The 27,183-nt window shown below is 40.0% G+C and overlaps 1 protein-coding gene across 1 annotated transcript in view; it reads right to left on the bottom strand.

Moving 5' to 3' along the window:
- The window catches only part of LOC148344603 (uncharacterized), a 30,063-nt gene that overhangs the window by 1,969 nt on the left and 911 nt on the right, over positions 1–27,183 (bottom strand). Inside the window, exons 2-9 of the mRNA XM_088300379.1 lie at positions 26,606–26,719; positions 22,076–23,271; positions 21,882–21,972; positions 16,365–20,594; positions 14,637–14,762; positions 4,060–4,175; positions 919–1,066; positions 676–838 (exon numbers count right to left, since the gene is read on the bottom strand). Coding sequence (XP_088156505.1) covers positions 676–838; positions 919–1,066; positions 4,060–4,175; positions 14,637–14,762; positions 16,365–20,594; positions 21,882–21,972; positions 22,076–23,256 — 6,055 coding nt within the window. The 5' untranslated portion in view covers positions 23,257–23,271; positions 26,606–26,719. The remainder of the gene's footprint in view (positions 1–675; positions 839–918; positions 1,067–4,059; positions 4,176–14,636; positions 14,763–16,364; positions 20,595–21,881; positions 21,973–22,075; positions 23,272–26,605; positions 26,720–27,183) is intronic.

Genomic DNA, 27,183 nt, shown 5'->3' with positions numbered 1-27,183 from the left:
GGCTTGCAAAACACCTTTTTTTAAAAATTTGCCGCCATTGTTAAGTACAGTCTCAGAAAAAAAAGGTATTGTTCTCCAAAGTACAAATTTCTGTGACATTCCCCTGCAGTAGGTAGAAATAAGCACTGTTCATGGTGAGAAAAGGTGCAAAAAAAAATTGTAAAAATGGGCATATATATACACCTTGCCTTATATCTTGCATTTTTGTTTGCATGTCATTATTTCCTTTTGATAAAAAAAGGCCATTCCTAAAATAAATAAATAAATAAATAAATAAACCTTTTTGCCCATGTATGCTAATTTGGGCCTTTAAATGAACATACTTTCAAAATCAAATTCAGCATTGCCAAGTACACTAGCGATCGAGTTTTTGTAGAAACATGTTGAGCAATAGTGAAGTTTTATGATTTTAGTCTAATTTGAAGGTGCTTTTCGTTACTCCCACACAAAAAGCTCAATTTCGCCGAAACACTTTATACGATTTTCAAAGTTCTTGCTACGTTGTAAACAGGTGGAACCAGACTTTGGATTTTGACATATTCCCATTTTTGTGAAATTCTGTCATGTTGCTAAATAATTAAAATAAGTATATAAATATATAGAAAATACACTGCACTTGGCTTTTAGTGACTAGCAATTCAATATGTTCAATCCAGTTCTTTATCAAAGACAAACCTGTGGAGTCTCTGTAGAACCAGTCCTCAGAAGTTGGCCCCTGCTCCCCATCTTTAGTCGTGTTTTGACGGGCAGCTCTGGAGGGCCGTGTCCTGGGAGCACGTTTCTTCCCCAGTTGGACTCTGGACCGGAGAACACCAGTGTCTAACAGAGTGGTTGGGGCCTTGGACACACAGGCACATGCATTAATGTAGTCTTGAGTCTCAATTTATTGACCTTGATACATTTACACATGACACTTACATCAGGGAACAAGAGTGGCTGATTCTCAGATGTAGATGGCGGATGCAGTCCATCAAAGCTGTCTTGTTCACCTTGTGGGTGTGAAGCATTTATGCTCCTTGGCGAAGGGCTGAGGTTGCTTTCTGAGGTGGGAGTGGCAGGAGTTAAACTAGGAAAAAAAATAAAAATGTCAGCTTGTTGCAGGTAATTGACCACATATCACCACATTGAATAGAAATAGATAAGGAAAGAATCAAATCATAGTGAATTCTGTTCACCTTGTGGTGGTATTTTTATGACCACAAGAGGTCAGTAACAAGCACTATTTGAAAGAAAGCTGGCAGCAAGATTTATTGTATAACCTATGGATTGTCCCACAGTAATCACGAGACGCGTATAGACACAAATCCTGAAGTTTGCAATGTTTTAATACATTTTTAATACCTTCACTGATCCTCAAAACCAATATGATATTGAGTTGCAACTGCTTTAATCAACGTTTTTGTTACACTTTTTTAAAAAAAATACATCAAACATGTTCTTCGCCAATCCAATTAAGAGAGATGTCCTCAAACTTCAATTCAAAATAAGGACTTTTTTAAGGGAGCGAAATGGATACCAGGGCTGTACCCCTCTACTGCATTCCTTCGGACACCTCACTAAAATACATCCTAAGGTGGGTTCGCTTGTTCTGAATGTTAAATTACATACAAATGTCGGGAAGCAAACTGCAATTTCTAGAGAAGACATCTCACAAAGTTGCTTTAATTCGATTGCTACACTGCAAGAAAAAGTCCTACAACCTTGATGTGAATATGGTCCTGGATCGACTGATGAAAGGAACATCAGCTTCTACGTTCACACATCAGTTGCTTGCCGAAACAGGACATTAAGGACATTTAAAGCCGAGCGATACGACGACGAATATCGTAAGGGCAATTGAAAAGTTTTTATCGTGCCACTCTCTTCCAAACATGTCTATCGGAATTTGTTACTTACAGCTAACAGTGATTAAAAGAATGACTAAGGAAGCTTTCTTTGTTTTCCTGCCTAAAAAAAAAAACTTTTCTAATAAAGAGCAACATGTCTTACCATGCTGAGGTTCAGCTGTCACTTCAGCTCAGCTCTGACGAAGGCTGAAGTGACAGCTGAAACTGTCAGCAAGGAAAGTTTTTGCTCTCCACTAGAAAAAAAAGTTTTTTGTCAGGGAAAAAAAAGAAAACTTTAACCTATATCATGCCAGCAGATTTTTTCCCCATTTCACTCAGTGAGATAGTGTTTGGTTTGACAATTCACCTCAAATTGCATAAGAAGTCGGAAAGGTATCTTCTAATAATTTTAACAACATACTCTAAACACAAGACTTTCCAATTTCAATCACTAATTAAAGTCATTTGATAAATGGCCACAGATGGCTAAGAGCCATATTTGCACATTTGCACCCAAGTCCTATTTTACATGCCAGGGCTTGCACACTTTTCATCCTTGCATATTCTACCGCCAACAAGTGTGACACATTCACCACGCCTAAGCTGGGAATGAACACAGAAACACCAAAAATACCTTACATCAAGTGGATGCGTAGTCAGCTAGTCGGGACGTGCGGACCGTTTTGGCTTACACTTAAAAAGGAGAGCATGTTATTTATTCTGTATGAAATCAAGCCAATACAAATGACCAGAAGGCTGTGCTTATGACTCAATCAGTGGTTCAAGGGCCATCAATAAAAAAGGTGTGTCTTGTACCATGCTCTAGCTCAGGGGTGTTCAACCCTGTTCCTCGAGGGTCGCTGTCCTACCCGTTTTCCATCTGTCCCTGCTTCAGCGCATGTGATTCAAATCAGGATCATTATCCAGCCTCTGCAGACCTTGCTGATTATCTGATCATTTGAATCAGGTGTGTTGCAGCAGGAAGAGGTGAAAAACAGGTAGTACAGCGGTCCTCGAGGAACAGGATTGAACCCCTCTGATCTAGCTAGATCAGCAGCCCATACCCTTATTTTGTGCTGCATACCAGTTTTAAATTGGTTGACAGACGAATTTTAATATTCAAATCACCATTAAAATGAATTTATCTGTTGAATTCTCTATTAGTGGGTGCCCAGCGCTTGTTCTCTTCAACAAGCCAGCAGAAAACAGATGAAGCCAAATCATTCCTCATAGTAATAGCATCGGAAACAAAAAAGTCAGATTGCGGCGATATTCTCCACTGTGAATATCACAACTGAAACGCTATAATCGTCCATTCACAGTGTCTCTTTTATCAACTGAATAAACTATTTTTTGTTCAGTTGCTCTGTGCGGTCACGGTTGGAGAGCCTGTTTTAGAGGACATTATTGAAATAACAAGCACCGGTCATACATGTGAGTGGTCTGGCTGGAGAAGTGAGACTTCGTATAAATATAGGTCTGTGCCTACGTTTGCTTTCAGCTTAAGACTGGGGCTTGAAAAAATAAAATAACAATTTGAGAAGAAAAAAAGGAAGAAAGAAAATGAAATGAAAAAAAAACTAACTGCGACGTGGCAGTATAAATTAGTTTGATAGCTTTTCCGAAATGTCTTCTACACTATTATTAGTACCTGAGGTTGTAGTTGATGCCACAATGACAAAATTCTGGATTTGATATTATACTTACATTTAAGCACCTCAATACTGGTACTGAAATGATTCATCAGCAAAAAAATATAAAGTTTCTGGACCTGCATTACCGTGCTAAGGCAACCATCCTCCATTATAAAAATAAACAAAAATGTCAGAAAAAATATTATTGAAATGATGATCTTGTCTCCATTCACAGTGTGAACGCCAGGCCTGTTTAATTAACAGCTGATCACTTATTCTGTAGTATAAATGGATACACAACTTAATTGTACTTTCTACCATTTATTTTGTTGTACCTGTCACTGTGGGTCACTGTCATAAATACAGCATATGATTATGTACAAAATATTTTTGACCTTATTGCTATTAGTTTGTGTAGTGTCGGCTTAACTGTACAATGTCATTTAATTTGATCACATTATATATTTAAGTTTTTACTTCATATACGCTCATTGTCAGTTATGACACATCATAAGTTTTGCGTGTATTGCACACATGTTGGCAATAAATGTGATTTCACATTTGTGCCATGCAAGATGCTGTCATATACGCATGTTTACCTATCCTCAGTGCGTAGTCCTGTCTCCCAAGTCCCATACTGACTATCCGTCTCCCCCACTGGCGTTTCAGAGTCCTTTCTCGCATCCTCACCACTGGCACCTTGCTTCTGTTGCTCCTGGGGGTGAGAGACAGAGAGAACCTGAATAGAGAGATAGAAAACCTCTACATATTTGATTCAAGCGGATCTAGGTTTGAAAAGAAAACTGCAATGTAGTCTTAATAACGTTATCTATAAGTATAATGTGAGTCAAGTACGGCAAACGTACATCCTAATTCCATAACTACTAAAGAGCTCCCAATGTAACTTTGAAACAAATCTGCATCGGAAAGATAATGAAAGGCAAAGCGTCTGAGTTATGGAGGCACAACCAGAGCAGGGACAAAGATAAAGATGGGTGGCTGACTTGAGTGTGTGTTTGCCATCTAGTGAACCATGGTTCTTTTAATGAGGCTGGTACAGAGGACATACTGTCTGAAAACCACACAGAGCCAACAGAGGCGTGTCTGCACACGAACTGATAAACCTGCCCTATATAGGAAAACACAATGGGATATCCTTCTGTCCTCATATGTTGCCTGAGGGCTGGATAGGGAAACATGATACACCTGCCACTGTAATTACCACCCTGTACTCCATGTCCTATGAAAGCAAAGCACTACTACTGAGCACAGCACAACTGAAAGAATATAGAAAGAAGTCCGGAAGAAAAGAGTGAAGTAAGTGTTAGACAAAATGACATAAAAAGTCAGCATTCTCTCTTCTTGTTGTTTGGGCAAAACATTTTCTGTTACTAAGGTTTCAGATCAAAATAGCTTAAAGCAAATTCACCCAAAATCTAAGAAAAAAAAAACACTTCATGGGTGAAAAATCAGGCACGGAACAATATGGGGCAATCCACAGTGTTATTGTATAATTATCACATCTTACTCAAAAGCTTCCTGAAATGGGTAAAATCATTCTGGTGTTGCCTTCGCCATAAAATGTATGTTGACGTACTTTCAAGGGCAGAAACATGTTTATAGTCCGACATGGTTGTACAACTTTCCACGTTTGAAGCTTTGTAAGGCTTCACAAGTGAGTCAAGAGGCCCAGTAAGGGGCATCATTGCAAGTGTACCATGTAATTGCTATCCTCAGTTCCAGATGGAGACTTTGGAATTATGTCATCACCCTCTTGCCTTTCTTACACTGCTATCACTGTTGTCAAAAAGCCAAAGAAAACCTTCGATTCCACGCCTTGTTGAAGATATAAATTCCTGTACTATACATACAGCATGTCTGAGTCATGGTATAAAAACACACACAACAGTATGCAAGAGGCTCATTGCATTAACTGAAAATGCTTCTGCACCATTTTACTGCATAAACCCATGTGTGTAGGAAAAAAAATGTGAAACCCCAAACCAAATTTAAAATAGATTTGCATACCGTGCCATTTATTGTTTCCACAAAAAGGGAGTAGTTTAAAACTACATTAAGCCTTGTAGTTTTCTTTTGGGGGGGGGTCATTTAATGTATATCTTAAAATGAGAATAGAATTTAAAAAAAATAGAATAGAACTTTCCACAGGAACAAATTCATATTATGTACGGTAGGAAGATTTAACTAGCGGTCAAGTTGCTGTTAACAAGTTTACATACATCAATTCAGAATAGTTGTACAGTATTTGGAACTGTCTACCATTTCTAATCAAGGTTGAATCTATTCTATTCTACATATCAAGGCCGCAGAGATTGGAAGCGTTTGTGCGAAACCCAAACTCTCTTTTTTATGTTTGAGATTCAAAGTGTCTCCTACTCCACGGAATGAACACACGTACTGAACAAGCATGGAAATGTGCTTACTAAATAGGGCAGGCTCACTGGTCAGCTTGTAATGATTCATAGCTGTCAGAAGGCAGGCTTTTTCTTAATAACATTAGCAATCGCCAGGTTGCCCTTAAGGACAAGCAGGGTGTGCCGGGGAAACAACACAAAGAGCGGATGAATGGAAGGATGAAGGAGAGAGCGCTGATCATTGAACGGGCTTATCTGACGGTTTACAAGGGAAGTGGTTAGAATAAAACCATGGATATTTTAACTTGATAATGGACTGATTAATGAGTGCTACAACAGACAATTGCTCCTGTTCAAAAGGTAAACTATATATTTTAGTAATAAACACATGGAATATAATTCTGTCAATAAAATGTTGAAAAAAATGAAAATGAAAAAAGAAAAGAAAAAAATTGTGATATGAATTTGTGTCAGATCTATTTGTTTGCTTTCAATCACAGAATCAGCAATCGTCACGCCAGAGAAACAAAGCAACTCAGCACTACATCAGAGGCATTTCCTTATGTAAATATATTATATAGTTCCACACGCAAACACAAAAGGGAACAAAGGTGAGCAAAATGTCTAGTGAAACAGACTAGAAGAATGCAAAAATCTCACTTGGAATTTTGCATAGAACGAGTCGGATTTGACATCACCTAAATTCTAATGTGGACCGATAAGAAAAGAGACTTAAAGGATTATTCACGTTAACTTGCTGTCAGTTTAGTTTTCTGTATTACCACATTGAACTTGTTATATTACTTTTTAGGTTTTTGCACTACATATTTGTAATAAACATATTGACTGGCGTTTGTGCTCAGCAAAGCAATCTAGGAACAAATCAGGAAACAATGTCTGCCCGGCCCTCCTATACTGAACTGAAAGTGTCTAAATGATACCATCGTAACAACAAAATTATATGACAGATGAGATAACATAACTGGCACAACCCTAAACCTGATCACAATTCCAATTTGTGAACATGGAGTATCAAAAGGAAAGAAAACTACAACAACACTCACTGTTGAAGAGTGCAGACCTCTGCCTCCTCTTTTTTTTTGTGGTGAAATTTGCAAAGCATAATGAGACAGGCAATAGTGCAGGTCTAGTCCTGCAGGTGGCAATAACGCACATTTCAAAGTGTTCATTTATTGTCACACAGAGCCAGCATGGTAGAGTGCTGCTGGATATGATGAGTCACTGGCTCAGTGAGGACAAATACAATAAAACCATAAAGTGAAACATAATCCTCGATCTGCACCTACAGCAAAATCTACAGCTGAAATAATGGGTTCTCCAAAGTACTAAGGAAATTAGTTTTGAATTTTTTTTTTTTTTTTTGGGTTCCAACAAAATAATTAACCAACAAAACGGAACAAAACCCTCATCTGTCATCTTGCTTCAACTACGTTTGGTGGAGGTAACCAGCATGTCTAAATACAAGGAGGAGGAGTGTTGTCATTATTTTAATACATAGATCCATATAAAGTGTGGTACACGCAAAGATGAGTTGGGCGAGTTTTTTTTTTCCAATTCCTTCACACCGTCACAACTAAAGTCATCAAAGGATCAATTATCAGATATGTCTAAAAATTATTCTGACAGATTACCCTCTCGTGTCGGGTGTGTTTTCTACTGTAAAAATGGTCAGTAGTGACAATCAATGTTAAACAAGTTCAATGATTATGATAAAAAATCCTTATGAGTGTGGACAATCCTTATACGTGTGAAGCGATTGTAAAAGTCGTCAATCACAATACAGTGTTCCCTCTCTTTTCACGGGTGATGACCTCGCGCGATAGATGAATGTGGGTGATTTTTTTCTTTTTTTTCCCCATTTACCAGGGCTGCGCATGTGAGTGGCGACCCAAACTGAGCAGCTAATTGGCAATTGAAAACGAACAGTGAATCAGAATTTTCCCAATTGAGTGGCGTGGACAGCAAACAACATGCGTGATTACGATGTGTCGAGGAGGGGGGATGAAGATGATACATGGCAAATGAGAACTTTAGTGCGCTTCTGTTCTGTCTTTTGAAAGCTGTGGCAAAACCCACAAAATAGCTGGGTGCTCACCGCTTCGTACGTGGTCTGTTTTTGACTCATTTTGTGGCTTTAATACTACCGCAATGTGACATGTGTCAAGAGTCCATCAAAGATGGACGTAACGGAGAGAAGCCGGTCACTTTTCAAAATAAAATATTTTACAGCCTCGAACAATAAATAAACCGGAGTTATTGTTGTTTTTTTTTGTTGTGTTTTTTTCTCCCCCCATATATGTGGCTAGCCTAGCCTGTTCTACTTCTTCATGTAATTTATGTGCAGTATGGGTGTCCTCCTGAGGGACCATGTTGCTCACAGGTAAGTACTACACCAGGTCAGAGTGAAAAGATAGTTGAGCGTTTGGTGAGGGGATTGTGAAGTGTGTGGTGTGGCAAGTAGGTAATCTTGAGTACTTAATAAGCAGTAAGAACATACATGCTCTTTATGTGTGTAACACTCCAGCACTAAACACTGACTTCCATCACTTAAAATGGTCAAATAATGATTAAAAACACAATTGGCAAAGCCCCCCGAAACAACATCTACCGCTGGAAGACCAAAAGACACACCTTGACGTAACGGCACAAATATCGGTCATCACGGCTTATCTTTAGCTGTTATGACTCATCGAGCATCGTACAGCAAACAGGTGTTACCTAAAGATAGAAGTGAGTCTACTTACTGCAATGTATCCATACATGGCTTTCTAAATCTGTCCATAGAGTAAATCTGGTCACAAGTGTACAGACAATTGAGAATGTTCTAAGAAACACAGTAAATGGACTAAAAGTATTAGAACATCTGGTCGTTACACCAACACCAAGGTGTGTAGCAGCCTGCAGTCTTCTGGCAAACTTCCAAATATTGGTTACAGTCATGTTTGAACAGAAAAGGGTCTTCCCCAAAGAATTGTCCAAATACTTTGAATAACAAACAAAATGAAGGTACAGCGAATAAAACACAGAATTTACAAAAAGAGCGGCATACATTCGCCAGTAAAGGAAGACTTCTCTAATTTCGAAGACCGATTTTAGCATTCAAATACATTTTTAAAAATCACCATAGTAACTACAAAAATAAATAAAATAGCAAAGACGGGATATATAAAGATGGAAATGTAAATATGTTATTGAGAGCCGGTATGAATTGTTTAATGGGCAATTACTAAATGCACATTTCTGCAAAATAATCTGATTTCAAGATGTTATCTTACAGCAGTGGGGGTGTTGGGTGCGGTGCGTCTGCGTAAGGACAGACGTTGCTGGCTGCGTAGTGAGAACCTGCGAATTGACTCCCTGCTCCGGGACGCTAGCGAGCGCAAGGAGCTCGTTCTGTTGAAGTGTCCGGCCCTGACCTCTCCTTGTTCTCTCTCCACTGAACTGGAAAAAAAGCCGAGTGCCCCATGAAAGGAGCGACGGACATTTCCTACCCACCCTGACACTTGAGAATGCGCCACCGACAGCTTGTCCCCTAAATACTCCATCACAGTCCAATCTGCACAAAACCAGCTTTGTCACGATTGTCTCTGAGCTGAGCTGTGACACTTTCTATCACAGCAGCGAGTAATCATTAAGAGTGCAGGTATGCAGGAACTTTGTCCTAAACACTGGTGTTGGCTGCTCAGTCAACACTGCAGCAGCGTGGAAGGTGACGGAGCAAAACTGGGAGTGAGGCTTATAGTTTATAATACCAATCAGTCTGACTGTAAAAGGAGCAAGCCAATCTTTGGTTTCACTTGTTCATGTGTTCTCTGCAGTGCAGTCCCAGAGGAGCCACAAGGGGCTACGTTTCAGCTCATCACTGTCAAGGCTTCAGGCTCTCAGCCAGTGAATTGTGACATTGCTAATGTCTATTTTGAGGCACACAGGATATGCTTGCTGTGATATGCCTGTAAATGCTCTGCAACTAATATTTACTTTTAGCTCAGACTTCAGTGAATACTGTGCTGTTTACAAACAGTGTCTGCCATGTTTCTTTTCCTCCAAGTACAGAAAGTACCAAATACTCATGTACTTCAAGTTTTCTAGACTAGTGATAAGATGACAACAGGAAACAAATCTAAGTAATTAGATTTTTAAAATCTCTCGCCGAATCAGTAGATGTATGCTCATCTGTCGAGATTCCAGCATCAAATCAAGCCAAATAGACACTTCTCGCAGGTTTTCTTCCTGAATAAAGCCAAGGTTAAAAAGGTTGGGTGGGGAAAAAATCCATCAACGATTACTCTCCCGTGTCAACGAGGTGGTGCTATCCAGGCAGAAAGGTGAATTGGTAAATGACAAATAGTTGCAAAAAGAAAGCTGCTGCGCCAATTTGTACTCCACCGAGAAACCCAAGGCGCAATCACTGGCAGGAACGAAAGATGTAGTAGGAAAGTCAAATCCAGAGTAGGGAGAAAAAAAAAAAAAAAAAAAAAAAAGGACTGCGCTCTCCTTGCTGTAATCTGCAGGTACAGACAGGTAGGAGAAAATGCGTCAGCAGTGCTCCTTTCTGTATTCAGGACATTCGCGTCAAGGAGAAACTGGGTGGAGAGAGGGAGAGTGGAGTCAGAGAGCGCGACAGCAAGAATGGGAGGTCTCTGATTCCAAACAGGAGAGAGAGGAGAGGGGAGGGGAAGGGGAGGTTGCTGCGGTGCTGTTGCTCAGGCCTGTTTCGATTGCAGTACAAGAACACTCAAGTGTTATAGCAACAAAAGAAGGCATATGGAAGCAAACATAGAGGCTTGAACAGCACAGCACGGAAATGAAAACACTGACATGATAAACTGTGAATAATAACCAGTGATGACATGAGATAAAGAAATAGCTCGATGAGACAAACAGAGAAACCATAAAACAGGTGACTGAGTTTTGTGGGATTATATCAACAATTGAGTCAACAATGTTAACATAAAACAGTATCACAACACTTTTTAATTGTTAATTTATTCTGGTGTGCAACTACAAATAGAAAAAATCCTCTATATGTACTTCTCACAATTTGTGTGAGAGTAAGCTGGGACAGAGCAGCGAAAATGCTGCCTCATTGTCCAAATATGCCCTCTGCTGGTAATCTTTGGAACAAACCCGGGAAGCCGCACTCACAGGAAAACGGCTCAGTACCTATTCTCTGTTCTGAAGAGCTAAAAGGTCTATACTTCTCACATTTGTCAGAATGTGTAAAATATTTACCACTTCTGGTAATGGTTAACGTAAATTTGGAAAATGTGGTCAAGGTATTGCAATGACTGTCATTTACTTCACTTGTGAAGGTACAATATGTGTGGTTGTCCTGTATAAATGATAAAGGCATAAAAATCATGACAATCGGGTTTTTTTTGGTAAATATTTTGAAATGTGAAGAAAAGGTGTCAGCGTTAGCAATAACGCCTCATTTCATTTCCGGGGCAAATAGGAGAAAAGAGCTTATCGCCAATATTTTCTCCATCCCGGATTTATACTTGGGGAAAAACAAAACAAATGTATGGACAGGAAAAGCCGTGAGGACAAGCTTCTCTACATTGTCTCTTTACGAACCATCTGATCAGTTGTGACTCAGAGCTGCTCATCAATTCCCCTCCTCTGATGATATCATTCAGTGCACGGCAGTAGCCAGCCGGAAATCCAACCACAGACCACGCACAAAGGACATAGCCTTAAAGACATCTTGTACTTAAATTATATTTCCACCTAGAAAAAAAATAAGTGATGCAGTTTTACTTACCCAGAAGTATTGCGGACTCAAGCAACATGACCATAAGTACAACTTGGACAGCAAATTGCTCAGCCCCATGCCCATGTCTGCTCTGCTCAGCGCATCAGCTTCCCTTCGACTAACACCATGTCGTCAGCGCACAACCATCACCTCATCTGTGTGACTCCAAGGACCCTCCCTCAGCAAAGCTTTTCATGCCAACAACTATTTTGATTGGTTATGCATCGATCCAACATTCAGTAGTAATATCTGCCCCAAACAACTACACCAGGTTCTGCTATGAATTAAAAAGGAACAATCGGAATAAATATAATTATTATGTATTTTATATATATTTATTAATTCATTAATTAACGATATGTTGTTCCCTGCCACTTAATTTACCTAGCAAATGACACTAGTGACTAGTCGAATAAGAAGACTTCTTTTATTTTCTCCACTAAAAGCACTGGGTGAAACCACGTCAAAAGCCCTGGCTATGACGCACACATTTTCATCAAATAATGCAGCACAAAAAAAGTCCCACAATTCTCAACAGTGTCACATATGACGGCTTACATAATCACAACATTGCTTGTAAAATAGGCCTGGGCGATGTATCGATTGTTTTTATTTTATTCTATTTTTTTTGTTGATAATAATTTTTTAAAAATTAAGTCAAGTTCAAAACAACCCTTTTTTTTTAAAAATAATTTTTTAATAATGATTTTGAATCTCATCATAACGACTTTAAATAACATCATGTTTATTTTTTAAAGATGTAAAAGTCTAAAGTTAATTAAAAAAGGATCCAAGTTTGCAATTAATAAATCTAATTCAATGACTTATGTTGACAGAAGTATTTTATTTAAGGCAGACGTTTTGCACTAGAATACTGAAAGGGAAATGGTTACTTATGTTAGTTGTTTGATAAAATAGAATTAAAAAGTTGAGTCATTTCTACTTGATTTCTATTAAAAAAAAAAAAAAGCTGCGCAAAACCACTGAACATCCCCTCTACTGTATTGAAAAAAAAAAAAAAAAAGAAAAGAAAGTCATTTGAGCAGGACAAAAATCATTCTATATTATCTGAGTGGTTTGGTAAATTCCCCAAGCGTGAACATGATGAGAAGAACAGTATGTTTCAACTGGAGACAGGACCATCAACAGAGACGAGAGGGCATACATGCTCCCGCACACCTGGGACTTCAAAGTTTTGACCGGGTCGAGGAGCATTATTTTGAAGAATCCCTGACCCAATCAGCTGTTTTTAAGACACCTCACACAGACGTGTGACAGCTCTGACAAAGGCTGAAGTGACATCTTAAACTGTCAGCAAGGTAAAAGTTTTTTGCGCTCAACTGGGATTTTTTTTTTTTGTCGGAAAAAAAAAAGATAACTTGAAACCTATTGAAAAAGAAGACAAGATGAACGCTAAAATGCTAGAACAGTATGTTCCTCGGTAAAGTGTGTGAAAAAGAAGGATAACACTGGTCAATAGCAAATTTTAATCAGAACTGACTGTGTGCCCAAATGTATTTTTGACGCCGATTTAAAAAAGATGAACATTTTTTTTCTAGGATATTAGTTTTTTTAGATATCTTAATTTTGGGTTTTTAGATTTGCCCTATACAAGCTTCCAAGTGTTCATACAACATTTAGGCAGGGCTTTTATTCCAAAATATATCAGCATTTATTATTGGAAGCCACTGCAGCACAATGCATCATTCCAGCATTAACGCTGTGCTTCACTATAAGAAAAAAGAAATGTTTAAGGTAATGATTATGTTTTAATGTATTGAAAATCAATGTTGAATAAAAAAAATCATACTGTTTAGAAAACATTTAACACACAGTACAATCATTTTTGTGTTTTTTTTTTCAAATACAATAAATATGATGGAAAGCCTGAGAATAATTTATTACTAAATTGCAGAGATATATCATTTTTTCCAACATTCTCAGTTGTCCGAATTTTTTGGGTGGGGCTAAAACGCGGACGAGCTGACATAATCAAGACTCACCATGAGTCGCCCCTATCCCACTACATACAATAAATACTCAGTACCCTCATTACAGCTGTGGCGATACAGTGCCACATCACAATTTATAATAACTTGACCCATTTACACTACTACTACATGCATTTAGCCATCAAGCTACCCCAACAACCTGAAGAATGTGGCTGTTTTTAGTTATGAACCACATTATATCTAGCGTGTGCGTGTGTGTGTGGGGGGGTCGGGGGCATCAGATTCACTATCATTATTTAACCTTTTTTTTCTGTCAGAGAAGAAGGAGGAGCCCCTCCTCTTCCCCGCTCAAAGCTACCCCTTGTAGTCACCCTAGCGGACAAACGCATGCGAGACAAATCTATTTCCAATTGCAAATTAAGGCTGTGGTCAAAGTGTCAGTTGAATTAGACAAGCTGTATTAAAAAATAAATCAGAGTAGGACTTCTCATAACCACTAGATGGTGGTAGTGACCTTAAACAGAGTTCAAAATTGAGTTGCTAGAAGCGAAGATAACAAGCATATGGAACCATATTCTGAACCTAAGTACACTAATGTCACACATGTTGGTTTTGTATTTAGACAGGGACCCATAGGGCACTGAGGAAAACCACTCTGCAGTGCACACTTGCATTGCAGGCGTCTCATGTCACAGCTTTCCCTGAGCCATACTAACAGGCTTCTGACGACATGCAAACAATTGGCTTAATCCAATCTTGAATTGCAGGTAAGAGTAAGCATTTGGCGCCGTTTGAGAGGCAACATGGTACCATTTGGTGAACCTTAGATGCCATGCCTTAAACATCCATCCATTCATTAGTAACTAATCACCCCAGGGACATTCAGCTGCCAAATATCTGTTTCGATTATGCAAGATCATAAAATATATTTTACATGTTTCTTCAGCGTCTTTAGGGGGATTGGAAATATTTTTTTTCCAACAGTTGTAATACAGAGTATGTTTGCATTATTGCATTTCTTTTTCTGAAAAATCAAAACAAAAATGTCGTGCAACTGCTGAAATCAAACTTACCCAGCTGAGGTGGTCCTGCTCTCTGTGGGCGCTCCGACTTCGTATTCTAGAAAGACTTTTCTCAAGAGCAACGCCAGATGGGGCTGACCGACGTGACATACTGCGAGAACGCATCCTGTTGAACTCCTTGTAACACAAAAAGACCAAAGTGAATTGAACTGGAGGTTTAGTTAGGATTTACTCTTGGTTTTTTATGTATATATTACTTTAAAATTCACAATGGTCACTAAAATAAGTTGTAACTAACAAAACTAATACATTAAAAATAAAAGCACAGAAAATTAGGTCATAAAAATCAAGGATTGCTTTACTGTTGTGTTCCGACAGAATTATTTTGGAAAACCTAGTAATTAAAATGGGACCAAAATAAATCACATTTCAATACAATCTAAATAAAGAGCTTAAGAGCAATGATTACCTTAAATGGTTGTGTCACATAATATTAGGTTATAGGAAGCCCTTTTTTTTTAAGAATTCTGTCACAAATCATACCTAGGGTTTCACTGTAATTTTCAGTCACGATGTATTTAGCACTTTTGTCATTTTCAAGTAATTTCAGAGATCATCATCACACCATTGTGTATTTAATAGATGACCACCAACTATTTCGTGGGCAGTCCCTTGTACAGCTCGACCCCGAAACATCCTGGTTCAGCACTGAGTGGCCACTTCTCCATTAAAACATTTCAGGAACCGTTCCTTAGAACCTCTTCCAACTTGGTCGAAGCACGCAGACTGATATGGGTCGTGATATCAGCCAATACATCTAGCTATTTCTTTCTTTCTTAAGCGATGCAACACATGAGAATTTCCTTACTTTAAGCGAGCGAGACAGAGCCAGCCATTGTCAAGTCAGAAAAATACAGTACACATACAGTATACTGCGTTTTACAACAATACGTAACCATATTTACAATTTCATATGTACACAAGGATGAAATAAGTGAAGCTCGTAGTAAACATTTTTGTGAGTGCGGTGTATGCTGCCAGACCCATTCAAGTGAATGAGAGAAAGTCCCATCTTTGGATTTATCCAAGTTCCTTTTTATTGCAGCCGCATACAGCACAATGTCAGTCAAGGAACAAATAGGTTGAAAGAAAGAAGACTTGGTCCACAATATATACAAAATAGGAGATATATAGAAATACGGGACTCATTCTCATTCAAATGAACTAATGCAACATGTGCACGGCTCATGGAGGTTTTTACCACAAGCTTCATTTATATCATCCAGAGGTAAATTTGGTTGAGTATTGTAAAACACAATTTACAGTATGTGTACTCTATAGGCTGTGTTTTTATGTCTTGGCGGCTGTGTTTCTCTCGCTTAAACCCAGAAATGTATTTTGTGTCTGTGTATGAGCTTCCGTGCATTTGATGGGTTTATAATTTTCAATCGCGACATTTTTGCAACTGCGATTCAAATTTTGAAGCCCCGCATCCCTGCACACAGTTCAGTTGCGCCGGCCCCGAGTGATTGGGGCCTGTTGTAATGGACAAGCAACGGAGGCTAGGGTGGCCTAGATTCTGTTGCTTGTCGCTCGGCCCGGGCATTGTAGGCCAAACCATTCTGGAACCTATAATGTAAAAACACCCAACATGTGTAGTGGCCACAATGAATGTTACATTTATATCGTCAAAAAACGAATAGCAGCAAAATGCAAAAGCTACATAATGATAACATTACCTCCATTAGAATAAATCTTTTATAGGTCTCCCCAATTTACCTGGGATCCTTGCGATCTCCTACGGTTCCAGACCTCTTCCTGGTTGTCTTGGGATTTTAGTTGTCTGGGCAACCACACCTGATTAACAGGAGCACTACTGGGAACACCGGTTGTAGCCTCTCTTGGGACAGAAGGGTCCAAGTAAAGTGGTTCGCCTTGCCTACTGCGAGAGTGGCTCTGTGAAGCCAGGGAATGTTCGTCGTGCCTAAAAAGCAGTGGTTCTGGGGTGATTTTGGTTATGTGTTGTCTCGGCTCATGAAGAGGTTTGTTGGGAGACATCTCAGTTGGCTGTAGCTGTCGTGGGTCATGGGTGGCTATTGTCCACACTGGACTTGCTAAATCAACAGAATTCTGTGTGGGTATCTTCCATGTGATATCTCTTTCAGGTGCAGACCGTAATATACTACCAAAGTTGGAGTCCACTTCTTGAATGCTGGAAACAGACATTAGATCTTGATTTGAGGATGACTGAGCTTGAGACGTGAAAGAGTCCACATCAAGAATGGAAGGTTTGTAGGTCTCTTCAGCTCTAGGAGTGGGCTCCTTCCATCTAAGTGCAGGGTCAATGTGTTGAGAAGTGGCAGTTCTGAGCAATGAGTCCACATCCACCACTTTGGGCTTCAAAGAAGATTGATCCACCCTCATTCTCTCCTGTTCCTCTTTCCTTTGCTTGTCCTTTAGTTTGTGTCGCTCTGCTTCTTGAAGTCTGGCAATCTGTCTCATTTTGTCTGCCTCAGCCTTTTCCACCTTCTCTCTCTCTGTCTCCCATCTAAGCCTTTCATTCTGTTGTATTAACCTTTGGTTCTGTCTCTCAGCATGGAGTTGTTTCTCTCTTTGCAAGTCTCTCAGTCTGTCCAGCTCTTTAAACGTTTCTCTTTCAATCTCTTCCTCATGCTCCCTTTCCAGCTGCCTTAGTTTTTCCCTTTCTTTATCAATTCCTTTCAGTCTTGCGACTTCCTGTTCCAATGCCATCAATTTAGTTTTCTCAGCTTTTCCTCTGTACCGATGCTTTTCAAGAGGAGATCGCTCATTTTCTTTCTGCATCTGTTTTTTGTCTAAGAGTTTTCCTTCTTCTTTCTCTTTAACTTTCTCCAGGTCTGCCATTCTCTTATTCCTTTGCATTTCCAAAAGAAGTGTCTGCTTATCTAGCTCTGTCTGTCTCTCTTCCTCTCTCTGCCTTTGTCTTTGCCACTCACGCAGCATGTCTGGATCCAGTTCTTGCTGTTTATGAAAACCCCGGTGTCGCTCTTTTTCCTGCTCCCTCAGCCTCACCTGTTCTTGTTGCAGCTCAAGTTCTTGCTGTCTCTCCCTTTCTTTTTCTCTATGCCTCAGTTGTTCTAGCTGCCTCTCAAATTCTCGCTGTCTCTCTATTTCCTGCTCCTTCAACCTCACCTTTTCTTGCTGCCGGGCAAGTTCTCTCTGCATTTCTTGCTCCATCTGCCTCAGCTGTTCCTGCTGCCTCTCAAGTTCTTGTTGTCTCACCAGTTCTTGATCTTTCAGTCTCACACATTCTTGCTGTTGTTGAAGTTCTTGCTGTCTCTCCATTTCTAGTTCCCTTTGCCTCAGTCGTTCCTGCTGCCTCTTGAGTTCTCGTCGTCTCTCAATTTCTTGTTCCCTCAGCCTCACCTTTTCCTGCTGTTGCTCTAGTTCTCGCTGTCTCGCCATATCTTGCTCGCTTTGCTGCCTCTCAGGGTCACGCAATGTCTCCATTTCCTCATCCCTCAGTCTCACCTGTACTTGCTGTTGTTTAAGTTCTTGTTGTTTCTCCATTTCTTGTTCCCTTTGTCTCAGTCGTTCTTGCTGCCTCTTAAGTTCTCGCCGTCGCTCTAGTTCCTGCTCCCTCACCTGTTCTTGCTGTCGCTCGAGAGCTCGCTGTCTGTCCATTTCTTGCTCCCTTTGCCTCAGTTGCTCTTGCTGCTTCTTAAGTTCACGCAGTCTCTCCTTTTCATGCTCTTTCTGCCTCTCAAGTTCTCGCTGTCTCAAAATGTCCTGCTTCCTCAGACTCATCTGTTCCTGGAGCCTCTCCTCTTCCTGATCCCTCAGCCTCATCAATTCCTCTTGTCTCTCAATTTCTCGCTGCCGCTCTTCTTCCTGCTCTCTCTCCATTTCTTGTTCCCTTTGTCTTAGTCGTTCTTGCTGCCTCTTAAGTTCTCGCCGTCGCTCTAGTTCCTGCTCCCTCACCTGTTCTTGCTGTCGCTCGAGAACTCGCTGTCTGTCTATTTCTTGCTCTCTTTGCCTCAGTTGCTCTTGCTGCCTCTTAAGTTCTCGCCGTCTCACCTTTTCAAGCTCTTTCTGCCTATCCAGTTCTTGCTGTCTCTCCATTTCCTGCTCCCTCAGCCTCACTTGTTCTTGGTGCCTCTCTTCTCCTTGTTCCCTCAGTTTCATCTGTGCGTGTTGCATTTCAACTTCTTGCCGTCTCACAATTTCTTGCTCCCTTTTCACTAGTTGTTCCTGCTGCCTCTCAAGAACTTGCAATCTCGTCATTTCCTGCTCCTTCAGACTCATCTGTTCCCGGAGGCTCTCTTCTTCCTGCTCTCTCAGCCTCATCAGCTCTTTCTGTCTCTCAAATTGTCGCTGTCTCTCCATTTGGCATTGCCTCTCAAGTTCTTTCTGCTGCTCCTCTTCCTGTTCCTTCAGCCTTCTCAATTCTTCCTGCCTTTCCTTTTCCTGCTCCTTCAGCCTCATCAGTTCTTGCTGCCTCTCAAGTTCTCTGTGTCGCTCCTTTTCCCGCTCCCTAATCCTCATAAGTTCTTGCTGCCTAGCAATTTCCTGCTCCTTTTGCCTCATCAGTGCTTGTTGCCTTTCAAGTTCTTGCTCTCTCTGCCTTTGCATTTGTTGTTGTCTTTCCTTTTGTTCTCTCTGCCTATGCATTTCTTGCTGTCTCTGTTTTTCTAACTCTCTCTGCCTTTCTAGCTCTCTTTGCCTCTCCACTTCATGCCTCTTCTGCATCTGCTGTTCTTGCTGATTTGCCCTTTCTTGCGTGAATGATAACTGCCTTTGCGTTTCCATTTCGTTCAGATTTTCATACTCGAATTCTTGGAGATTTTGGTTTTGAAGCTCTCTCTGTTTTTGTTCCTCCCTTTCAAATGCCTTACGTCTTTCAAATTCTCTTTGCATGTCCCTTTCCTTCATCTGTGAAAACTGTAAAATGGCTTGTCTTTCAAGTTCCATTTGTCTCCGTTTGTCCCTATCAAGAACTTCAATTTTGCCATTTTGCCTTTCATCCTCTTTTGTTTGCTCAGTTTTTACTACTTCTTTCATTTTCTCTGCTGTGGGCATATCTAATGCCGATACCACCTGCCTGGCTGAAGTCTGGCCCATCCTCCTTCCGTCCTCATATTTTTCTGGAGTATCTTTCCCAAAATTTGCATTTATTGACAGGTTCCTCTTAATAGCAGCCACTGTACCTTGAGAGTTTACCTGTCCAGAACCAATATCATCATAAGGCACTGCTGAATCTATAATGTTTGATCCAGTATCCGATTCCTGTATTTGTCCGGTCAAGGCAAAATAGGTTGCCTTGGGTTTTGGCTTTTCAGCTATCTGCAGTGTTTTCATACGTTTTGGAGCTGCAGCTATTTCATCATGGTCTGCTTCTCTCTGTCTGTCTTTGTCTTTATTCAAATCCAATTCTTTTTGTGATTGCGTTTGTGTAACATTCTCCACACCGGGATCTTGAGCAACACCTGTCGTAGGCCATTTTTGCAAAGATCCTATTCGCAAGTATCGAGGCTGTTGCTCCATTGCCATTATCGAATCTGGTTCTACTTTTATTAAACCAGTTGTCTCCATCATTGATCTGTTCCCTTCTGAACCTCTGGAGCGTAAGGTCATGGCTTTATCTTCCCACTGAGCAGACGGAATGCTCTCACTCACCGCCCTGCACTCTCCTACTGCTTGCACTGTGTCCATGGCATGGTTCACTCGCATGGGACTTGGAGATGTATAATCTTTGAAGGTGGCAGTCACTAGTGTTACTTCACTCTCATTGTTTCCTCCTGTCAAAGATGGGTTACTGAGTAAGTCCGTGCTTTTGGTCACACTGGATTTCTCTACAATATTATCAAATAAGGATGCTCGCACTGTCTGCACTTCAACACTGGGAACACTTTGATTGTTGATGGCACTTGACACATGATCTGTCTTGGGACTTTCTGTCATTGCGCTGATCTTTTTGAGGTGGTCTTGGAAGTCCACAGCTATCTTGCCACTGGGGTTTACTGCTTCAATCTATTAAAAAAAGTATTACGGGTTTACTGTATTACAAACATTAAAACAGTATATGCCATACTTAATATGTAAATGATAATTAGCTATGTAACCTCAATGATAATAAAATGACATAAAAACTCTACACCTAACTTCTCAAAAAGCAGCACTTTTTGTGACAGAAAAGTGTAAGCAAGATAATTTCAAACTTTTTCCACCATTAAACTGGCCTATAACATGTACAACTCAACTGAAAAAAAATGTAACAAACTAAAAACTACCAAGATAATGTGGTTGTACAAGAGTGCACACTCATAACTGGGATGAGGTTCAAACTCACGATAAATGGAAGTTCTAGTAGGCATTGCTTTTTTTTTTTGCTTTTTTTTTTTTTTTTTTTTACATGGAACACTGACTAGGGCTGTGCAATTAATCAAAATTAAATTACGATTATTACACTCAACAACGAAAAAATTGGTATAATGGTAAAAACGATTATTATACACAGTCTATATTAGCAGATATAAAATAATGGTAAATTAATACTCATTTTACAATGTCTAACACTATAGTGAGTATACATGAGGTAAAAATTTCATTGTTCCATAGAAATAGTTTATTTAGCTGTTATAACAGTTCTATGGCAATTTATAAGTGTAAAGCAAGTAAACTCCAATGGGCTGTTTGTTTATATAATACAATACAATACAATAGAAACCATGCTCTAATTTTTCTTTTCTTTTTTTTTTTATTTCAGAATCAAATAAATTTGAATTTGTTCCCCCATAACTATCTAAATATCACACCCTCTTTCTAATGTTATCAATGCCCAGTGGCTCATTTGAGAACTTTCAGTGTATCCGCTTATCCATCCATCTTCTGTACCGCTTCTCCTCACTAGGGTCGCGGGGGGTGCTGGAGCCTATCCCAGCTATCTTCGGGCAGTAGGCGGGGGACACCCTGAATTGGTTGCCAGCCAATTGCAGGGCACACAGAGACGAACAACCATCCGCACTCACACTCATACCTCGGGGCAATTTAGAGTGTTCAATCGACCTGCCATGCATGTTTTTGGAATGTGGGAGGAAAAAGGAGTACCCGGAGGAAACCCACGCAGGCACGGGGAGAACATGCAAACTCCACACAGGATGGCCGGAGTTGGGATTGAACCCACGCCCGATGCTGTCTCTCACTGTGAGGCCATCGTGCCAACCAGTCGGGCCACCGTGCCACCCGGTATCCTCTTATTTCATTGCTAATTATTGACAAAGCCCAACACAAACTTGCAAAAATCTGAGCATCTCTTACCCTCCTTTGCGGCTCTTTGCTGATCTCATGATATTCTGCAGCCTCACTGAGCGAAACATTACCAAATTCAGACAACCTCTCAGACGAAAACCTGAAAAACACAGATCCGACCACAAAGAATATGCTTGACAGTGGAAATCATGGACACAAACGTATTATCAAAAGGAATCTAACGCACTGGTAGCAGATCTTACTTTTTGGTGAGATCAGTGGGCAGGTGGCGAGGTTTAAGCGCAGGTTTCATGACGGGACTCTGAGTTGAAGTTATATCCTCTGTTAGCTGCCTGATGAGCTGTTTAACACCCACTTGGGGTTCACTTTCGTGGACTGTCTGTTCTGTTGTCTCAGGAGTGGAGGAGGAATCAATCAGAAGATTAATTCGTGACTTGATGCTAACAACACGCTGATCTTCATTAGTCTCTTTTACACTTATTTTTTCTGGGGTGGCGTTGCCCTGCTCATCTGAGACCGAATGTTTAACGTCAGTACCAGTATTCTGTTCCAAGGCACTGATTTTCTCCTCCTGTCTCTTTTGTGGAAGTGCTGTCTCTTTTGGAGTGCTTTCATTAATGTTGGCTTTGGTCGCTTTACGGTGCAATGACAGACCAATCGACTCAAACTTGGATGTAAGATCAGATGAAAGAGGTTTTCCGCCAGCCAAGCGTGGAGCAGGAACTGGTGTCTCTGGATTGTTAAGAAAAACAGCTGATACAGGTCTGGGCCTGGAACCTCGAGGTTGGGGTCGAGGTGGGACACCTGTGACGGACTTATTTTGTTCATCCTCCTTCTCAATGAGATTAAGAAACCCCAATGATTTGGCTCTAGAAATGGATGCTCCCCCCAGGATGGGTGTCATCTGGTTTTTAGGTTTCTGTCTTTCTGCTGGTAGTGGAGGCGTTTTATTGTTAGTTTCGGCAGAGTCAAAAGGAGGGGCTGGTTTAAATGGATGGACAACAGGCTTGGTTGTTTGCCCGGTATTCACTTTACTGGATGTTCTAAATGAGGTTGAGGCGGGACGACTGGAACTGGTTGACACAGGCCTTGGCTTAACAATGGCAATTGGTTGCTGTGGCTTTGGACTGTTAGGAAGCTCTGGTTTGAATCCAGTGGTGTTAGTAGCTTCTGGTCTGGGTTTGGTTTGCGGCTTCGGAGCAAGTATAGGCTTGATAGTGTTTTTTTTCTCCACAGCAAACGGTTTTGGAGTCAGCCGTGGTTTGGGGGCAGGGACAGGTTTTTTGGGCTCTGGAGTGATGATATGCGACTGAGTGATTGATGGACTTGTGTTGCTTGAGTCAGTCAGGGGACTCAAGTGAGGTCTTCCTCCTGTCATTGTCCTCCCAACCTCCCCACTCTGTAACTCCACCTGCGCAGCCATCCTCTTTAACTGCACCTAGAAACAAACATTGTTCTCATTGGTCTCGTAACTTGGTACAACAAAATGGTAACATGAAAAGATTTTCTCAAAAAGACAAAGTGTGTCAAGATGCAGTGTCTGGGAGGGATAGACACTACAACCCGAGTACAACACAAAGCGAATTTTGAAAATCAGATGATGGGTTCTGGAGAAATGTGATTTTTTTTCATGTAGGAGAAAAAAAATTGCCTTTTTTTGTAATGTTTGTGTAAGATATCGATTTGACTATAGAATGTGGTTAAAAGAAAGACACTATGAAACCAGAGTAAAACTGTAAAAATTTATTATTTCACATCATAACTCCTTCAGCATTTCCTTTCGTTTGCTACTCAGGGAACCCCATTTCCAAAAGTTCCAGTTTAAAATATTCACCATAAAGTGCGGGGTAGGGGTGGGGAGTCATTCTGAGTAGTCCTCCAAGTGAACACAACAAAATTACTTGATTTTAATTGCACATTAAAAATTTTTATTTTAATTCCACAAAGATTATGGCCACTTATGTTACCATATAAAAGCCTCACAAAATGTATTTTATCTGTCCACTACTGTGGACTTTGTGTAGGGAGTGCCTTAAGTGGCAGCAGAAAGAATACACTATTTACTCAAGGTAATAAATCACTCCAGAGCACTAAAGCACAAGTGTACACACGAGAATAAGGACTAGTGCTGATAATCAATAATGCATCATTCTGATATTTCTCACAGCAAGAAAATGTTTTTATCAATAACTGTGCTTTTCAATGATGACCTTATACGGACATTTCATAGTGCATTTGAAAATATCACCATCATTCATCAATAAATGGATAAATGTTTACAATGCCGTTGACAAATGTATGTGGCAGGTAAACCATGTGAAAATATTTAGTTTATTTACAATGAGGTTATTTATCAGACTTATAAAATTGCAGATGGAACAATTATCTGCATTTTACTCATCTAAAAAATATCATGCAATTATTGTAAAGCACTACAATTACTACTGTAATCGTGTTCATCAGTGACTTAAAGGTTCACAACATTTTAACACTCTGCAAGCCACCAGTTTTAATTTCTATAAACTTTCAGGGATTATTACACCATTTCAGTGGCGCAAAATTCTCAGAATTGGAATCTTTCTCATTTTGAAGGATATCCGAAACTCCGTGGCCATGGTGGATGGCTTCAAAAGGTCGTGTTAGTATGTAAGGCCACGCGTTAAATGACGCTGCTTAACCTAATGGAACTGGACAATCAATTACTGTCAGCGACAGTTACAGCTGACAATCCCCAAATAGCTGCAACAAAAATGTCACACCGGGCGTTCTTATGAGAAAACATGTAAGTGCCATCTACAGTTAGTCCTTTTATAGAAGCACAAACAACACAGGAAAACAAACAAAGGGAAAAAGCAGAATGAGCTGGCCGTTGTGGCTATATATTTTGCGTTGGTGGGAAATACAAAGAGGCAAAAAGAAAGGAGAGACAGTTGATAAAGTTTCCCGAACATTTTCATAATAGAGGGCCCCCTTTCAATGTTTTCACCAGGTTATAAGAAGGTGATTTTGCAACCTTTAGAAATTTTGCCAGGATGTAACAGAGATATTTGAGAGGCTAAAGATATAACCATTTGTTCTATGCACTAACAGAATTTTCTTGCATGCATTTGGCCATCAAAAAGAATAACGCTTTTTTTGTCGCCACAGATCATGTGACATAACCTGCCATTTTGACTGGCAGCTTGATGTTTGACGCTATTCACACTTTTACTTGAAATTCAACATTTGGAACTGCAGCCAAACTAGTTCCAGATGGTCGGCAACTCATGGAAACCAGAAACAATCTGTGCCGTGACTGAATAATTCAGTTGCGTTTGGCCACATCGCTCGGTGTGCAGCTGGCGTCAGCAATCCATTTTTTTTTTATTCTTAGCAGTGCCAATCAGAGAGTTGGTCAAGCACTGGGAAGTAAGAAAATTTAGACCTATGAAGAAGAAAAGTGTAACATAACACCTAACACCAACCCTAACATCATCAAGCTGCACAAGTTTGTTGTCACACAACAATGCCCCCCCCAGGAAAGCCTTACTAAAAGATAATGTTTTATTTACACAAAATTTGTTTGCATTTCCTGGCTTCATCAAAATGTTTTGTATATTGTACTGCACATGAATATAAATTAGGTCTGCACATTAAGTTTGCTGGGAAAATGTTTATTAGCATATTTGGGGGGCGGCACGGCTCAGTGTAGAGTGGTCATCTCCCAACTCAGAAGTTGGGGGTTCAATCCGAAGTGTCCTAAAGCAAGATAAAGAACCCCCAGTTGTTCCTGATGCTGTGTCATCAGTAGATAGATGAGGAATCAGTGTGAAGCGCTTTGAGTACCAAAGGTAGAAAAACGCTACAGCCCATTACAATAAAAAAAAAATGAAGGCTGCAATTATTTTTTGGTTGGATTTTTCCATTTTTAAGTCCTTGACTTATCACATAAATATAAAAGGAACTTTGTTGTGCTAATTTACACTACAAAATCTCCTGAACTCAACAGTATCAGAGTGGAGGAAATCAACTAAATATATTTTTTAAAAAGTGTCTAGAACATCCACCTCGCACTTCTGAGGCTGGGGGCTCAAATCCAGGTGAAAGTTTAGGTCTGATTTTCTTGTGTGGTCTGCATGTTCTCCCAGTGATTGTTGTGTGTGAAAACCGAAATTGCCCTCAGATGTGAAGGGGTATCTAAATGTGAGAAGTCCACGTTGCATGCCAAACTCGCACTAGCTCCCCAACAACCCCAGGGAAGATAAGGTCAACAGAAAATGGACGGATGGATCTTGCAAATGTATTTTATCATGATGTAGATCCCTCCTTGGATGACTTTCTAATGAATACTAGTGGTCAGAGTAAAAATACCATTCAGCAAATGGATAAAAAGGTGCAAGAATCATGCAATGCAAGGTGATTCAAATCTCATGTAGCCATTTTTCACAATCTTGTCATATCTATTGCCTTAATTTGGCTGTCTTTAATTTTGTTGATGATTGACAATACAATGTTAAAGTGAACTAGTGGTTCATTCTACACTAGAGGCTGCAGCAACATCAACTAAACTCTTGATGGAGACACACAGACTCAAATATAATAATCAACTCCATTTGTTGTTTTCACTGGAGACAAGCCTGTCCCTGGTTGACCTTTAAAATTACTGTATCCCATTTTGAATTGGATAAGGGGTTCCAAATGTTCCTGTGTAGGAAAACATTTGACTGTTTCTCTGCAGGTGAAAAAAAAGACAAATTGTTAAAGGGCAGACAATGAATACAAAAACGCTTTACCTGAGTAGATGTCAAACATGCGCTGTAGACCTCTGTCTTGAGTCGTAAGCCAGCAGCGATGTCATATCACACAGGATGAAGGTGTTGAAGCAGCCTAAGAATCCCCAATTTTATCTGCGCACACAAACCCGTGATTAGTACACTTACTCAGGATGCGGTATATAAATATCAGCAGAACCACGCAATTACTTCAGTTTGACGTCTCTTTTCACATTCACACACCTTTATAGAACACATTCGTATTTACAATAACAAATTCAAGCCACAAGTATACTACAACACCTACCTACATGATTTAAAACAAAATAAAAATCTTAATTAAATATAAATTAATTAACCAAATGTGTATACAGTACTTGGAAGCACTGCTCATCTGTCATCCATTTAACAACTACTGTATAATTAATCTATGCTGATGAACTCTGAACTCATTTCTTGTCTTTATGTATCAAATAATTTACAACACTTCAGACTGGCAGGAAACACTGCAGCCACCGTGGAATGCAAAACATTTGCTTGTACTGGTCTATACGTCAATGATTCGTCTCAGCAAGATGTGATGCTTGCTCAAAATCATT

Source organism: Idiotropiscis lumnitzeri, chromosome 1, assembly GCF_059441095.1.
Source record: "Idiotropiscis lumnitzeri isolate Australia: NSW breed Sydney's pygmy pipehorse chromosome 1, RoL_Ilum_1.0, whole genome shotgun sequence".
Classification (NCBI taxonomy): domain Eukaryota; kingdom Metazoa; phylum Chordata; class Actinopteri; order Syngnathiformes; family Syngnathidae; genus Idiotropiscis; species Idiotropiscis lumnitzeri.
This window is presented reverse-complemented; position numbering and strand designations above follow the sequence as displayed.